General features: G+C 42.2%; 1 protein-coding gene across 1 annotated transcript in view; it reads right to left on the bottom strand.

The window, feature by feature from the left end:
- Positions 1-19,241, bottom strand: part of LOC106805819 — a 122,018-nt gene that overhangs the window by 48,138 nt on the left and 54,639 nt on the right. The window contains exons 2-3 of the mRNA XM_014807564.1: positions 9,704-9,832; positions 5,142-5,246 (exon numbers count right to left, since the gene is read on the bottom strand). Of these exons, the coding sequence (XP_014663050.1) occupies positions 5,142-5,246; positions 9,704-9,770 (172 nt within the window). The 5' untranslated portion in view covers positions 9,771-9,832. The remainder of the gene's footprint in view (positions 1-5,141; positions 5,247-9,703; positions 9,833-19,241) is intronic.

Raw genomic sequence — 19,241 nt, 5'->3', positions numbered from 1 at the left:
ATCAATGTTTGATAGACTTACAGAACAAAAAACAATTTCACCATGTTGGTCCTATTGACACCGTAAGAGCTACAGGTTGGAATTATGCAGTTCATATCTCAGACCACACTGGGAGTTATCTAATGCAAAATAATACAGCTCAGGAATTAATTAAATGAAAGTGTCAATGACACTGTAGCTCACCACAAAAAGGACACAAATGAGTGAGTGAGAAGAAGTCAGTTTTAATTGAGCAACCATCGACGTACATTATAGAAACGAAGAGTATATATATGGGAGAACTCCCATTATATACTCTTGATATTTATGTGTAATTTTTTTATGTGAAAATAAATGTTTGCGATGTGAAAGTCTGAGATGTGGGCGAGTGATGGCGTTACACCTAAATGATCGCCATGTAACGGTTTTATAATATTCAGATTTAGGCACTGCCTAAAAGTGGAGCTCCCGTTGTGTAACGTGTAAGATTGAGAGGATACGCTTATTCCACGTAGCTGCTATATACCGCGTGACAATGGTGTTTCCCTGCCCATAACACAACTTTTGTCAAAGGTTAATTGGTTGCATGGAACTTGGAAGTGTTTACTTCGTATGAGTTTTTCTAGGCGGTAGCACACGGTTGCCATCTGTATATCGCAATAATAATTTATAAACCAAAATGAATCACAATTTGTGACGGTAGATGGCGCTATACCCGCTTGATGTTTCTTTGCGATGGCGTTCGAAATAAATAGGTTATGCTGCGTTCCGGCATGTTTTGCAAAACTTTACTCTAATATAGACGTTTCATCGGCAGGGTGAAGCGGAAATACCAATTTTGTATTAAAGATATTGTCAATGAAATCTTGTAAAACGAACCAGACGAGTGTGACACCACAGACTGTTTGTTATGTTGACGGACGGAAGAACGGACAGACGGACGACGGACGACGACCCATGGCAATAGCTCAGCTTGACGATGTCAAGATGAGCTAAAAATGTGTGCATCTCAGCACCATAGCTTTTAATATGGCTCAATTGGACATTCGTCCCTTTTTCCCAATAATCCACACACCAAAATAGCATCAACTATCGGCGCAGTTTTAGGTGATATACAACAGGAAAGACAAACAACGCACAACGAACATGACAATCATGTGTATACACGCTTACGCACGCACCGTTTTCCAGTGCACATACTCGCTATGACTGAAAATGCTATTTAGACACGACTTCCCTTACAACGCGCGTTGCAGTGCATGCAGCTACGGCCAGACCAGACTCGCAGAATCTCAGACCGGAAAATCGCAAACCTACGCCTGTCGGAAATATTTCAGCACGTTCTCATTTCATCACGTGAAGACATGAACACGTCTAACGATCTTCATTTCTCTAACATGTCATCTGGTCTACGATTAAACAGTTGGTTAAACTGGTAAATACATGTGCCAAACGTTCTGGTAAAAAGAAGTGAAGAGTCATAGTCTGACTTTCTGTTTAAAGCTTCAGTCAGATCTGACATGCCCTTTAGCTAGCATTACAATACACGTCGCTTTACCTGACCATACAGGTGGAAGGATTTTACACAAAATAATTCATCTAATGCTCAAACCAGCATCTACATAAATTTGCTTTTAATACTATTAATATTATTACACCACATTAAGTATATCACAAAATGTTTTGTCATATATAATATACACGCTGGTCAACAAACACGCGCATACGCACGCACGCACGCACACACACGTGCATACCAATGGTTAAATAGTGCAATAATGATGCAAGTTCACGTGTATATTTATAGCTACTACTGCTACTACTACTACAACTAACACTACCACTACTACTACTACAACTAACACTAACACTACTACTGCTGCTACTACTACAACTAACACTACCACTACTACTACTACAACTAACACTAACACTACTACTGCTGCTACTACTACAACTAACACTACCACTACTACTACTACAACTAACACTATAACACTACTACTGCTGCTACTATTACTACTACTACTACTACTACTACTACTACTACTACTACTACTACTACTATAACTAACACTACGACTACTACTACTACAAATACTAATACTTATAGAGCGACGCACAGCAGCTACTACTTCACTACTAGAATGCCTAAGATATATTTATGGGTATGCTGGCTTCCAATGTTTTTCTGTTATTCTATTACCAGTTTAATTAATCTGAATCATAATATATTTGCAAGTGTAGCAGATGCATCAAATAAACATCAACTCTTACAACTGAAGCCATTCGATTCTCTTCGAAGTACACTACTATTGAGCGAAACAACTCACAGAGGGCGCTAGCTACCAGCAAGGTGTGGCGCATCACGTATTGCCGCTGTTAAAATCTACGAAACTGCCCACGACCTTGCTTCGCTTCTTATAAATGGCGCCAAATAATTTTTATAAAACACAAACTAGTTTGCTAGACAAGCTAGGGGGAATGCACAGTAAAGCATGACTAAGTGATATGCTGTAGAGCCAAATGTTGTCTCTTCAGCACAAGAGAAATAGGCAAAATGTTTAGTCTGTGAAAGAGTTACAGTGTCACACTGGAATGTCGTCTTTGCATTATTTGAAATGCGCCACTCCTACATGCACGCATGCATTTCTTGCATAAAATTATATTTTAGTTTCGCTGTAAATTCAGCTGCAGTTGCTTTTGTGCATGAACGCATATACGCCACAAGGACTCAACATGGCACGTTAACGGCTGCACACAATTCAGGGAACATTTTGTAATAACTACTAACTAATTATATATCTGCATCAACTGCAATGACTATACATGTAAATTACTATCTATTTTGGACCTTATTTATAGAGGGAAATGACATATCGCAAATAAACATGCTGTTATCATTTCAATGCGCATGAAACACGCTTTTAAGCACATATAGCGCACTACTATAATTTGAACTGTCTGGTTTGGCCAGACTAGACTAATATTTTATACCTGGAAATCTTATCTCTTGCCTACGTGCATGAGCTATTGGCTCGAAAACCTTGACAAATAACACCGTTGTAGACGGATACGTTATTTGAGAATATTTCACGTGCTGTTATTCACTTCAGCAGCACAATTAAAAACGTTTAGTAAATACCAACCGACGAATTATCACTAAACTAACAACACGTCTTGCTAACGATAAGATATATATTCCAGCTGACAACATAGCTATTAAAACAAACGTGGCAGGTACAGACATAAAAATGACAATTTTGCTGTTGCAAAGCTTAGTCAGTCAGTCAGTCAGTCAGTCAGTCATACAGCACTCGCATTGAAACTTCAGACTTGCACATGTATGTGTTGAACAAAGAAGAGCAGCCGGTACGAAATTTGAATATTAAATATAACGAACCAACTTTAAACCAATTCTGGATGGACATCCCATGTGTACCTTTTCACAATACCCAGGAAATTAACGAGGGCTCACTCGAGGAGCAGGATACCGAGAAAGGCTGCATTCACTATTGCTCCGTGGCAGTTATATATCAAAATTTCATCTCCTGAAATTACTCTGAATTTCGGTAAAGATTTTTCAAACATGCGCAGGCACAAACGAAGATTTCCTTCTGTGAGTGCAAAAATTTGATAATAATATCTACAGGGAGCGATGGCAGCAACCTCGCAGCAACGTAATGGCACGATACCTGACTTGTATTATGGTGGATTTCACCGACGGACTGCAGTGCAGCTGTATTGTTTGATGCTGTGGCGTAGCCATTCAGCACGTGGCTCTCTGGGCTGGGCACTAAGTGCCAAGTGATTTGCTGGACATTACCTGTGTGCTACATACCCGGGCTTTCAGCCCCATCTCCACTGAACCTTTGACAGTAGCAATTCAGTACCGTTGATACGCAATTCCAAAAGCAAGCTGCATTATTTTTTGTTGAGGAACCATTGTTTGTGGATCACGTCTCTTCCACTAGGTGCCGCCACCTTTCGTCATAATGGCTTCATGCAGACATATTTTATGTTGTGAATGTCACAGTTGGTCCGGTGTATACCGAAATGGAATTTTACTAACGTATATATATACATATAGACATAAAAGTATTCTAATGCCATCATGCAATTTTTCATTTTGGTGCCTTTATTGGCTTTGAGGGATACTGTGTTTAAATTGATGACATGACAACGACAAGTGAACATTGAATATACCTAAATGGTTGTGCGAAACAAAATGGACAATCTCAGTGGCTTGCTTGAATATGCCATCAAATGGGGCCAAAATTCACAAAAATTCCCGTCCACACAATCATGTTCCGATACTAGGAGGAACGTTGCAATTTACTAATCTGAAAGATCTTGGGGAGCTTGCTGGAGACATCAGTTTTGGAATGCATTGTATCTTCTCGCCACAAATAATAGACTATATTAATATGCCATCATCTAAACCTCACACAGAGTACATTTTCTGATCGCACAAATCATTTTTACCTAACGGTTATAAAAATATGGTCTGCCAAGTTACAGCAAATATTTTACAATTCAAACAAACACGCACGATATCAAGACATTCTATCTGCCACAGAGTCAAATTTTGCTGTTGCATTTCAGAATCTTGCTATTGGGCTTGGTGACTTGAGCTACACTTTATTATTGCCAAAGGTGCAAACATTTACTGTGAAAGTTACGTAGGTACAATTTTACGTAGATGATGTTGCTTGTCTAAACAGTTAACTGATTCTATTAAATGGAACTGTGTTCATCGACAACAAATGTCTTCTAACCGCTACAACACCGATCAGGTTGCATCAAGCCAAGGTGCCAGTGAAATTATAAGTTGCAATTGCCTAAAAGTTTAACTAACTGCAACTGCCATTTATAGCTTCCATCTACTTCTCATTGCTATCCCCGAGACAACCTATGCTCGTGCACCTCTCATTTCTGGACTAACATGCGACATCGCTGTAAAATGCATCATCTAAATGTTTACATCTAAAACCCATACGGATAATTTGGACAGATTATAACTACAGTTACCACAGAGCACGAGAGACATCCTACATAACCTTCTAAAATCTCAAAGGCATACACAACAACATGATATATAAATCACTAAACACATACTCAAATAACTATTGAGGAAACTGAATGCAGAAGTGAGGGCCTACCTAGTGACATTGCATGTGTCAGCAGCGCGCTGTCGGCCACTTCTGCCGATGTCCTTGATAGTTCCACCAATGCCTCACAGTGGAAGCCCAATCTGCCGTTGTCACCTGCGAAAAACAGAAGCCGACTTTACACATTTCTGCGTGAATTTTCGCTTCTAGTCTAAGTTGGAAGAGCTGGCAAAGTGAGAGCGGAGATTCGCAGGTTTCGTATGCGCACGGTGCCATGACGTTTGCGCAATGCGCACAACCGCATCCAATGAGCGAGGAACGCAACCAGCGCCTCTACCCATTGCAATCGCTAACTAATGCAGCTGATAATGCGAGACAAACCTCGCACTTCCTCAACCAGGCGGAGACAACAACGGCAAACATGGTCTTAGCGATTTCCTATCACCTGATCAGGACCGCTGCCACCGTGTTCCTCCAATGAGGAATTTTAAAGAACAGCCCAAAAAGAAACCTTGCTGCACACAGACCCCCATGGCCAGTTGAAGAGCGACTTGGTGGTAACAGACAGGTCTTTCCCAGTCCACTGCGGCCACGCATCTACATGCTTAACCAATATTACGCTACGTAGCAGAATCAAAGAAATCGTGGGAAACACTGCCGCTGGTAAAGCAAAATTTTGGAAAGTGAATAATATGACGGAACCCCACTTCATCTTTAAGTTCTGACATCATTCACTGCATGCTACATATTTAGAAGAAATTATTCTAGTCCGATTCAACTCCGCGCAGAAAAATCTAATAGTGACGAGACTTGGCAAGTCCTTCATGACTGCCAATAGGCACATGTAACACCGCCATTGTCGTGTTTGAGCGCTGGTGCATACTGTGAATCAGAAAACCAAAAAACAATGTCTAAGAATATTTCGGAAGATTTGATTTCAAACGCCGGTCTCTGAAAACTGCAACAAATGGTAAATTACTCGACTAGACTAGAACATGGTACCTCGCCGTGAAACCTCGTCAGCCTCCTCGTAGCGTCATCGCCCAACTGGCATGATGCCCCCTGAAAAGTAAAATGGCGGCAGATGACGTACAAAATGGCGGATGGATACAATCGCCCTCGGCGTCCTCCAGCAGGAATGAGGACTTACGCGCAAATAAAAATGTGCGTCAAACGGCGCTCAATTCGCAAATCAACGTGAACGGTTGACCAGTAGTACCATAGCTCGAGACCGTATCAAAAAACTTGTGAATTTCCGAAAAATTTGGCACAAGGAGTGCCGCGAATGTTCACACAATTCACGCTATTTCGCAGGAAAACATATTTGTAATACCCAAATACGCGCACTCTCGCTTGGCTCTAGGTTAGCTAACATAACCAGGACTAACCCTCACAGCGTTCCGCGAGAATCAAAATGGCGGCAAATATCTCCTTCGGCTGTCCTCCGATTGTCAAACATAAAGGTTCGCGGCGTGCTATAAAATAGCATGCAGCCGGAAAAAAGAACGGTGAGCAGAGCCTGCGCACCCAGTCCGAGGCTATCTGCGCACGAGGTGTGGCTCCGACGTGTCGCTCACCGAACTGCCCGAAGATCGGCAAATTACGCGAAAACGCAAAACTCGCAAATGAAGGTACCTGTATCTCGTGAAGCTGTGACTGCCGAATCCCCGCCGCGCGCCGCTCGGCAACGAACAAAAGCCGCTGCCACGTGCCGATTTTGCTTCTTTTTTTGGCAGAATCATTCTTTTCTAAGACCAGTTTTGAATCTACAACCGCACGTCTTCGTTGGCGCAAAGTGTCCGATCACCCTATTCAACTCGCACTCATTGTAGATTCATATCAATGGAACCATTTTTTTAAACGTGCAATACGGCATATTCTTACGTTCAACGTCACGTCACGTTCAACACGCAGCCCATTTCTGGGCAACCGCCGCCCAACTGTCATGGTTGTCCGCGTAAAACAAAATGGCGGCAACGCATTAATTGAAACCTGCCTATTGAGTGCCGATCTACCATACACACTGTCCGCCAGCCACAAACAAATGGAAAACCTGGCGGAAAATTAAGTAGTAAGGGTCTCGTACTGCGCACAGGCCATGACGCCATTTGCTCGCGCAAAATTCCGTCCAATAAGAATGGCGAACCAAAACCGCAAATTTTTGCCGAATATTCGACCATGCTGTTGCGTGAAATCTCGGTGCCCGGCATGCCTTTTCTTCATCTAAGCCTCTTCTCCTGCGCCGCCATAGATGCCTGAAGAAGCACGCCAACCTGTCAACCATAACAACAGACATCGCCAACCATCACGTACCACATGTCTGGTGCACTTCTTTTTGGCTGCCTCGCTTCTTTAAAATACCAGTTTTAATCTCAGCAGCTTACCCTGTTAAGTAGCCCATCGGTGCAACCGCCGCCTTTGTTGTCGCCGCGTCATAAAAACAAAAAAAATTACTATGTAAAAACGTGGAACGGCTTCTTCCAAAATTTCCGTGGCCGCCCGCGCCGAATGCGGAGCGGGAAGTGGCGAGGCCTGTCCGTCCGAGGAAGCACTACTGAACGCCTGCGCCACTGCACCGCGGAGTGACAGATCGGCTCGTCTCAGTAGAATCCCTACGCCCAGTCCGACAGAACAGTGTGCACATGACCGTGCGATAGGATCGAAAGCGAGCCGACGAAAGGCGAACGTGTCCCAAGAAGATGCACGTAGCACGCTGCCTGGCCGATCCTACAACGCTCGCACTGCGAAGGTTAGGAAGGTAAAATTTTGACAAATGCATTGAAAATGGCAAAACCAATAAACAGATGCTAAAGTCGACCAATCAGACGGCGCTGACGTCAGCGAGGAAGCACACCGATGGAGGAATCTAGCGAGCGATGCAGCCCACCCGCTTCTTTCTCTACGCCATCTTGCCTACTCATCCGAGCCCAACTGAAATGGCGCTCTTCAATTCTTAATCGACAAAAAAATATTTTCTCTTAGACTCTGCAGGGGAGTTTAAGCACTTATCAAAATAAAATTACAGACCACTTTCAATCCCATCCAGGTGTAAAATGAAATCAAAACTTGTAAAATCAAGACCCAAACTCCACGGAGATGCTCACGATAATATCTCGCTTGTCAAGTTTTTATGATACTCCAGAAGGCCAGACTAAAAAAATGCCAAAAAATTCTCCACCTTCAAAGAAGATGAATGACGCATATTAAAAGTATAAACTGCAGATCCCAGAGAACCAGTTATGTATGACAACAAACACGTACAGGCTTAAGTGGTCGCACGCTGCCATGCTGGATCTCGATCAGCTTTGTTCTGATATCAAACGCTACATGCCATTTAGATGACGGCTAACCGGCGGCCACCCGCGCATGCATCAAACTCACCACCGATCCGAAGCCTTGCCGAAACATCGTAAAACAAAACACTGCCACTAACCTGCAACTCTCCCGACGCGGAAAAGCCAGCATTTCGGATGGAGGATGCGCCGCAATTGTCGAGCGCCGCCCGTCCGGGAGGTATAGAGCCCGCGAAAGGAAGTTTCCACAAGCCGATATTTCAGCTACACATGTCAGGCAGCAGGCAGAGGGTGCGCAGTGCACTGCACAAAGTGCATAAAAAACACAAGGTCACGTACGGCTTGTCTGGCTGTGCTGCCAACATGGGGCTTAAAGTAAAGAGTTAAACCCAGCCCTGTCAGTCATCCACTCCATGTTGTAACCATGCTGCGTCTGGTGTAGACTTCAAATAAGAATTCCATAGGCGAAAAAACTAGTCTTTCTTTCTGGAAACTCCTCTCTGCAAGCCGCGCAACGTAGGAATACGAATTCAGAGTAATGTTTGCATTTGCACGCGAGGCCTGTGTGCCTGGCACAGACATCAACCAGCTAGTTTAACTATTCCACTCACCGACCAAGGCAGTGATATTAAACGAACCACAGGCCCAAAAACGGACCGTTTAATTCATGCGCACAGCGAGATCTGTTGCAGAGCAACGACTACTGAACACCAGGCATGGCAGAACATGCACATTCGCATGCACAACTACACCTCTCTACCATTTAACTTAAAAATCGTGAAAATAGATACGAATGTCTCTTTTCAGTAATAATGCTTCCTAAATAATACCATACGCAAACAGAATGCATTCGCCACTCGCGAAAATATCGCCATCCAGGCGGCCGTCGCTATGTATTTAAGTTACAATTCAGACTTACGCACACGACCGCCAGTAAAGAAAACTGCTCGTCGCTATGAACGCCTACCCGATCAGTGATCGCTGCCTGACTCTAGCCTGATGCGAAACCGTCGCCATTTTTGAGACAGAGACGAAAACTCGCCAGCCCCTCCAACGCTTGCGTGCGGACTGAACAATGAGCAGAACCCTGGCAAAATCTTCAGCCAAGCAACGAGTTAACGGCCTCTAGCTGTCCACCGTGCCGACCGGCTACTGGCTACACCCATGGAAAATCTACGCTATCAGAAACCCTAACCGCTTTGTGTGCAAATGGAAAGCAATCCTCCAGCTACACAGACACGCGCGCGCGCGCACACACGCACACGCACACACATACACGCGCGCGCGGGCGAATAGAGCTGCGATTACAACATACCCTACCTAGGTTTGCTAGTAGTATCCTGTCCTTCCTGTCAGGTGATGACGGCATTTCACAGGATATCTGCATCGCTGTTCCTTCACTCTATGTCTCCATATTGATCCAAGACTCGATCGTCTAGCTCTCAAACACTGCGTGCGAAAAACAGCCAGGCAATGTAATCCACAGAGGCGATATCCATTGAACAAACACCTTTGCCGACACAAATCTATCCATGTCTGCTCCTACACCTCCAACTAACATCTAAGTATGTACAGCAACTTGCATGTATAAGCCAGTAATGCTGCAGCATGGGTAGCAGAAACCCGAAAAGCCCAACCCACATAATTTAACCCAATCAGGAATTTTAGGGAATATTTTGGTAGATTAAATTTACTGTCAGCCTCGACACCGTCATCGCTGTGACATCACACAAGCTATATTATGCAGATCAGAGAGCCCCCAATTAAAGCACAGGCACTAGTTACTGCTAGTTAATAGCAAGCTACACAAGAGCAAGAACTTTACCATCAAAACATAATTTATAGGCAGCATGTTTTCAAATGACAGGCGCAAAAGAAAGCATTGCGTAATTTACCTTTCAAATCAATTCGCGAGTTTGGTGTTTTCTTGCCTATTGGTTTCGAAAATGTTTGAAAAGAGCACTCAACCGGCTAAACTACAAAATGGCAACCATTGATGGTTTGCCATGTTAAATGACAAGGCTTCGTAAGCCCATCACGGACAATTGCCACATTATTCCCCCCTGGCACCAGCACAATCAAACGGAAAAACTGTAAAGTGAAAAATAATTGCTCTGCAGTAGCAAATCGTAGGTGTAAGGTACCTAAGAGAGATTTGTACATGCCAGTAAACAGAATTCGTTGGCATAATATACACTATCGTGAATAATCCGCAGTTATTTTACAATATTGTACAGACTGTTACACGACTGTAGTCTATTACAACTGTTTCAGCAGGATTTTTTAAGCAGAGTAGTAATAAATAATTTACTATTTCATACCAGTGCACTATTGCGCCAAAGATTTTCATTGTGGGTGCCAAGAGTCGGGAAGGTTTTGGTTATCAGTTGGTAGGTCAATATATAATTACTAAACCTTCAGACCGCATAACCTTTAGATGCTGCCATTTTTTGTTTCTGCAAATTGGCGTTATCTATAATATAAGCTATAAGCTTCAACGCGTAGGGGTCCGTGCACGGCGCGGCTGCACTCGCAAACACTCTGGACGTTCTGCCACCACTTTCCTGCTAGTATTTAGTAATAAGCAGTTTGAATGGTTGATATGTAAACGGTTATATGTAATAAATAAACGTTCGCATCATTGCACCAATACGCACTGCGGGAGAGGGGGAGGGGGGAACTCGTCGCGAACAATAGATGTGCGAGCGATACAGGGTTGAGAGTCGAGCGGACTGTTTCACGGCCAATGTACATAGCTGGTGTGCCCAAACAGTCCTCACAGGGTCTATCTTTTTTACCGCTCGGAATAATTTTCTTGAAACTTTACGTGGCAGGATTGGCAATGCAACAGAATTAATTAAAACGGCGCAGGCAGCGTGGTCCGTGCAACATGGCCGTTTACAATGAAAGTGTACCATTCCTACAACCTAACATGTACCTTGGTAGGGAAGGAAAGGTATAAAACCGAAGCTCTCGTGTCAGAGATCTAAGCCCCTTACAATCCACTACTCGGACATGGCAATGCACTGGTCACTCTCACGCATCTATATGATTTTTGAAAATAATTTAAAATAGATTTTGAAAGCTAGGTACCCAGAAACAAAACTGCGCAGCGTTGAAACCATAAGATAATCAAGATGACAACTCTGGCTATCTGAATGTATATGACACTAACCGACTGACAGCTCCGAGAAAGCAGGAATTAAACATTTACGGCCGGTCCATGACAAGTATTCTTGCTCGGCAGACACGTTGCCTATGCCGCCCCGTACCAGCCAAACATGGTGGCATAAAATCATTGATCATCTCTGCAACTTCGCGGCATGAAAGGCAAGATTTCATTATTTCAGTTGAAAATATATCGATTCCTCTTGAAGCTTTCAGCCATAAAGCTAATATTGCCGCTTGCCAGGTTTGTGTATGTGAGAAAGAATACAGAAGTATCTTAGATTACACCATGCCGGCTGCCACCACACCCAGAATATAAGCTTTTCGAGGCGGGCGAATTAAATCCCTAAATCCCACTATCAGCAATAAAGCGTAGATATCTTTCTGCTGCCCTATTACGTCTCACCCGCTGTTCCTGTCTCCAAATTACACTGCCAACAATATATTTGGAAAACGTAGCAATATGGGACTGATGAACAGTAAAAAAGAAGGTACTTGCAAGTAGAACATAGACATGCGAGAAATTATGCACTAATCTACATGTATACGGTATCACTATTTGCATAGGATGCCCACCACTATGCACGTAGGCTTACGCACGTAGAATGATTGGTGACCACTGATCTCTATATACTAACTAATATAACTCTATATAATAATAACTCTATATAAATAATATGTTAGTATATAGAGATCAGTGTTGGTGACCCAAAAGTCTAATATAATACCAGGGCAAGGGTTGCACACAACAGACACTTGTTTATGCTTGCACCAACTGCTCTATCGTATAACACGGCCCTACAACCCGTCCGTTACTGGCCCTATCTCGGCCGACCAAATATTGATAAGCTAACACGTTTACCGCCAATATTTTAAGCACTGCCGGCGCATTCGTTAAACAAGGAACGGTACTTATGGGCAACTCCCACCACAAATGTTAATTCCGCACAGGCCACACTAACCCGGTTAAATTTAACTGGCAGACGGAGTTGGGGAGAAATCGTGACAAAAGAGGTACGGTAACGTTTTCTAAAATAATTAGACGTTTGGGTATATTTTCACCTTTATATCTACTCATGTAACGAATAAAGTTTCAAATCTAAGTGTCACCCATAAAGCCACGTAGCTAAAAATACAAATCTAACATGGATAACTATTCTGATATAATGTATAACAATATATACATAATATATATATATGTACATACGAGTAAACCCGTTGTCGAAATTAGGACTACATTCATATCTATCCCAGCTAGACTTTTGCTCACATTAGCGTCACAAATAACTATTTACCTGTACGGGGAAAAATAAACCTATGCGTCAATACGCAGTTCATCTACACCCAACAAATCCTTTCCTACGTGTGCCTACATGCAGTTTTCTATGAGCAAGACTGCCTGCCAGTGAGCACAACTGCTAAGACCACGTTGCCCAAAGTTAATCCCACACTGAAGTTTGATCCTGGCATATTATTATCTCTTTGATAGCCTGAATAATGGAGTGCCGTATTACTAATGTTCATTGTAGTAATAAATGTAGTATTTTGGCCCTGCCTTGGCAAAAATGTGTGGCCAATGGGAAAGTTTAGGAATATTTTGGAAGAATAAATTTACTGTCAGGGATCGGAGGGAGGCAGAGACTTGGCAAGGTGACAAGAGCTCGCTGAATCTATGCAATTAATGTAAACAAGTGTATGCAAATGAGCCTGCAGCCAATAGGAATTTTCTAGAATATTTTGCCTGAATAAATTTACTGTCTCGCCACGCTACAGACCGCCACCCATGGCGACCTAATAAGGTAACGCGGGAACACGCCACATCTGGTAGACTCAGCCCCATTATATTTACACCAATGGCGGATTTTCTGAATATTTTGGTACAATAAATTCACTGTCAAAATACCGGACGTGGGCCAGACATGGCGTGGCTATAACCCTTGTGATGCACGTGCAGCAGGCACCTGAAATCTGCTAAATGGAGACGATGCAAAGTGACAGCGCTCTGCCATTCTCGCCAGCACGCACACGTTCCAGGTCCCGCCGAGTAGTACACAGTTGTAAAATGGGCTACATCGTCGCCTTTTCCGGCTAGCTGCAGCGCTGAATTTGGGAAATATAAGCAAAATGCATCTCTGCCGTGCCAGAGGAAAGGGTTATTAACGGTTATCCGACCAAGCCACATCAGCTCGGGGCTCGCGAGCACTATTGGTTATTACGGCGACCAGCGACTGCACAGTTTAAAAGTGCGCGCACACGCTACAAATAGCGAAACTGCCGTTTCAAGCCGGGCAGAATTTCGCCTTGTTTACGACAAACAATTTACTTAGACTAAAAATATGTGGATGGTTATTTACCAAACTGCTGGAAAGTATTTGCTCCCCCCCCCCCGATTCCCTGTTTGTTACTATACTACACTCAAAACAGCATGTTTATATATCTTGAATATTTGTGAACTGCCACTACGGCTGAGAGGGTCTATGTCCCCCAGGGTAATATCGGAACGTACCTTGGTACTATCTAATATGCCGGACCGTACCTCGCCTACTCCACTAACGAGTCTAGGGAGTCGCCTACGCCTACTCCCTAACCCTAACCCTAACCATATCAGATAGTTACCAGGGTACGTTCCGATATATCGAACCGTACCCAGGGTACCCTCCGATAGTACCCTGGGGGACATAGACCCTATGAGCGCCACTACGTAGTACGTTAATGAAATCACCCTACCAACTCGCTCTCCCATTTCTCCAGATATGTACTGAATTGGCATCATTAAAGATCTATATGCATTACAAAATAGCTTAAATAATACTGACACTGCATCTAAATTTATTAACAAATCCAGCTATAGTGGGCGGATCTGCCACGCTATACTGAAGACGGTAAGATACAAGGTGCACCCCTTGTTGTATGCTCGGTACAGTGACATAATTTCATTTGACTAAATTATCAACCTAGTATAAAATACAGTTGCACTGCGGGTATAAAGAGGTGCCGGCTGGCAAGGGCATGTATAGGTAGGTCCCAGACAGACATGCGGCACGTAACTAGCCATTCAACATAACCACAGGATTGGTTACTTCTCATTAGCACGCAGGCCCATCCTCTTGATATTAGCCCTAGGGAGTGACAGCAAATAATACAGTCTAGCCAGTACCAAAAACATCACAAATTTTTGGCTCTTTGTTCACTTGGTTTACTTATACCAGGTAATTTTTAATTTTAAACGGCAATTTTCGATGTAATAAACTCATGCACTTGAAAATGTAGAAAATGGAAATGTTGTTGTGATTAAAATAGTATTTTAAAATTATTTCTTTGTTAGAAATTAATTAATAAACTGGAGATAGGTAAACCCAGTATGGTAGGTGCAGTAAATATAAGCTTTGTCAAATTTATTCAATTAGAAAAGTTGTGTAATCAGGAAAGTCTTAAAATCACTTTCACTAGGTTCAGTTACTATCAAAGATTAGATTACAGAAAACTAAATTGCAGATGCATAATCTCCCTGGCCAATGCCACACAGCTACTACAGTTTATGAAAAAATAATTCACTTTGATTAAGGGTGTTCCCATCAGTTGTGCAAAAAGTGATACTGTACATTTGTTGTTTATGGCCACTAACAAGCCGAATTATATCTTGTTGGGGGTATTACCTATAAATCATACCAATAGCATTTAAACTATAACTTAAAGGTTTATGAGTTCTTTATGATACAAAATGTGCATTCTAGATGGTGAACAACAAACGTCTATAATGCAACCTCAATAACTCACTATATAATAACTCACAATAAGCACAATGTCATACTGATTTTCTTGTTGTATAAATAAGAAATGTTCATGCTCGTATGTATTCTTATTATTAAGAGATACATGTTAAGGATAAAAATAGGACAATGAAAAATGGCTAAAATGTATTTGATAAATAAATAAATAAATAAATAAATAAATATATATATATATATATATTACTATGACTATGCACAATAGTGTATGGCAATGCTATGTGAGCAAAGTATCTCCAACGTCACTGTGCATACTTAGGTCCAGAAATTCAACTGCGACCCAAGTAACAAACACACTGGGCATTGGTATGTCGTCCGAGTATACCAACCTCCCACGTTGAACTCTCGTCAACACGATTATACCATACACGCGAATGTGAGGTCCCCACACCCACAAATACTGTCAGAACTTAGATCGCCTAAAATTCAGGAAATCATGTAAGCTATGATTCCCTAGTCGCTTTCCAAGCATTCTCTCAACGGCAGAACAGTGAACTATGAAATCTTTACAACACATTCACTACAACAGCATGAAAGCCTGCTAAAATGGCCCTTCTCCACATTACATGTGAATCACTATGCACTACATTCTCATGCTTACACTTTGGCGTTCAATTTTGTTCCCCAACGCACACACACACACACACACACACACACACACACACACACACACACACACACACACACACACGCACGCACGCACGCACGCACGCACGCACGCACACGCACACGCGCACACACGCGCGCGCGCACATACACATCCAAATTTTTGAGTGTCAATATGAGACGTCTCTGTGAAAAACATTGTGGTTGCAACAAATCCCTACAATGTAAAAAAAATGTGGCCAGCCATATCCTAATACAATATCAGATGCACATTGTGTTATTATAAGATCACGTTAGGGACATTGTTTCAACAGTGTATCTACTACGTACGCATAGGCAGAGACATCAGTCGTTTACATCAGTGCCATCGATTCACAAAAAACTCTGACACTTCCTAATTCATTCCGATCATCGCAACCCATGCAGCAGACAAGCTATTACTACAGAGACAATGCATCTAAAATTTGATTAATGAGGACATTTTCATCTGGTCTAAACACAAGAAACCTATCTGATCATTATGGCAAACTAATCAGCAGATCAGCATCAAATATTTGCCACCCCTTGTAAAGGGACATCCCCATCAGCTATGCAACTCTAGGGCAAGCCGTGTTAAGTACTGGCTACCAAAAATCAACTATAACTGTCCCGACCAGCATGGCACACATGAGCATATCCTGTTTATTAAATCCTAACCCAACGTGAGACATAAATGCCACGCCGTATGTCGCATCCCCTTTCTCGAAATTCAATAACTAAATATCGTCTGCAAATTGGCACGCTATCGTACCTGTGCATAAGCTCACATATAACAATTCCTAGTATCCACACGCAGGCAGACATTTTATAGTTTCACCCTTAATGGCGTTGCCTTGCTGCGTTTGCCTGGTCTCAACTGCAGGGGACAAGTGACAGGTTCTAATTGTGTCTGCCTATCATACTATGCTTTTTTAACAACTTCCATGGCAACTGCAGGCTTTGCTCAAATCTGAATCACACATAGCAGTGCGTATGACATTTTAGAGGAATGAAAAGTTCTGCCAGTTCACATATAACCTGATCAATAAGAGAAGGATGAATTAAAATGTTTGCTGCTCAAGGCTATGGGGCATATCAGCTTGCCAGAAAGGCGCAAAAATCCATAACCATACAATACAATACCAGGCAGACAAATGTAAAAAAAAGTTTTATCCACTTCAGACAGAATACAGATATTACATGGCTCTGCAAGTAAAGCCAATACTCAAATGAGTCGTGATTGCGGCCATCGTAACACAGCATATGGCGCCCGGCGATCTAATGCGAGCTCGACAAAATGTCTGCTGTTTGGTAGATTCACTACCGATCAACTACTCCTCGCTTCCCAGTGCGAATATGTGCTGTACAGTGGTGGCTCGCCTGGCCCCAGTATCTCAGCTTCAGCAGCCATTAGGCTCGATCATGTTCAGCTCAATGTTCCTTCACTCATTATCAGCTCTGCCATGCCGTGCACTTTTACTACATCCCCCACGTGCCATTAGTAACGTAACAACCGATACATGAATGAAACTAAAACACCAATGGCAAATTTACCAAATTTTTCAACAAGTTTAAATTCACTGTCAGAAACAGAGCGGGGTGGCACCAATCACAAATTTTGCAGATTTCCCGGATTTTATTTAATGTCATCGGGAACAGTGGTCCCCCCACAAGGTGCTAGTTTAAAGTGCCAGGTACTAGCGTTAGACCAATAGCAAATTTTCATAATTTCTACACTGATTAAATTCAATGTCAGCATGTAATATAAATGTAAAATGGCCGCGGCTCCCTGGCTGCAAGCCCCTGCCTGGCACTGCCTACAGCCAATCACGATTTTCAATAATTTTACAGCGATTAAATTCAACGTCAAAATCTCCATGGCAACGACCTTTAGGGTCATGCGTACAATATTTTATCGGCTGAGGCTGGTTAGGAAAGGGTTACCGTAAAGTGTATAAAATCGTACGTCTGGAATTTAAAATTGTTTATAATGCGGATAATTCAGCAATGCCGTTGAGGTTATTCTGACAGAGTAAAAATAATATTTAAAGACACAGTGACAAACCCTTCACAAAACATGCTATGGTGAACAAACAAAAATTAAGTCACGTTCATAGAACTAATTAAATATTATCTTACTGAAACAGTCTATTGTAGATGCACAAGCTGACGCTCGCTATTCGTTCTGCCTTACAACATTACTTGTAATAGACTGAGGTGTACTAGAATTTTTGCTTGCATGTTTGTATCGTGGTGCGTATGTATAGGAGTAGGTAGCACACCTAACTGCATCAAAAGCACGTGTAAACATCAGCATTTTGCATTTTGTATGTGCAGTGTTTTGAAGGGGGTAGGAGAATTTATAGCACACGTACGTAGTTTTGCAGTGTGTTTGGAAAATCTCCGATATTATTATCTGCCCTCTATGCTTAACCTCTCAGATACGCATAGACATAAATAAATAATTAATCACAGACAATTAATCTGTTTAGTTTTTGGCTAAATACCTCTAACAGCGTTAGTTGTTTTAATAACTATCAAACATGTAAATACAGATCCGGCTAAGATTAAAGGACAGGAAACTTAAACACATCTTCTGGCTTCATGATGATCCATGATAGATAAGTATACAGCTCTAACTATTTATTTTGAATGTTTCATCATTATCAATTCGCACGCTCACATTACTACTGCAACAGCATTACTGCCGCAACAGGTTCAACCACAAATTACCGACATATAGTAATAAAGCTAAAAAAGGAAGGATAAAACTAAGTACAAGACACTGATTAGATGTAAATATCACTAAATAACAATATCAACAGGAAAAACGAAAAACATAACCACTGACATTTTGACATTAGAATATGAAAGCTGGTGGTACTATAAATTTTATGCTACACTGACCCAACTATGTACTTATGTACATGTACACATACACACACGCACACACTCCCAGAGGGGTTATGCCCGGTTGGCCTACTCCCATTTCGCCTACGGCGGAATTCCCATTTCGTCTATAGCAAAACTCCCAGTTGGTATACACCCATTTCGCCTACTCCCAATTCGTCTACATTAAAAATCTACCCCATTCCCATTTTGTCTACCACCAGTTTGTCCACTAAATAATGATTTATAAATGTAATATATGATTTTGATTACCATACATAGACTAGACGGAGTGGCATCCACATAAATTTTTCCTGGTATTTGTTGTAATATCAATACTACGACGAAATGGCACTATTACCCATTCTGAGAGTAGACGAAATGGGAGT

This window comes from Priapulus caudatus, unplaced genomic scaffold (genome assembly GCF_000485595.1).
Source record: "Priapulus caudatus unplaced genomic scaffold, Priapulus_caudatus-5.0.1 Scaffold7, whole genome shotgun sequence".
In the NCBI taxonomy this organism is placed as follows: Eukaryota; Metazoa; Priapulida; class Priapulimorpha; order Priapulimorphida; family Priapulidae; genus Priapulus; species Priapulus caudatus.
Note: the sequence above shows the minus strand (reverse complement) of the source record. Positions and strands in the feature narration are given on the sequence as shown.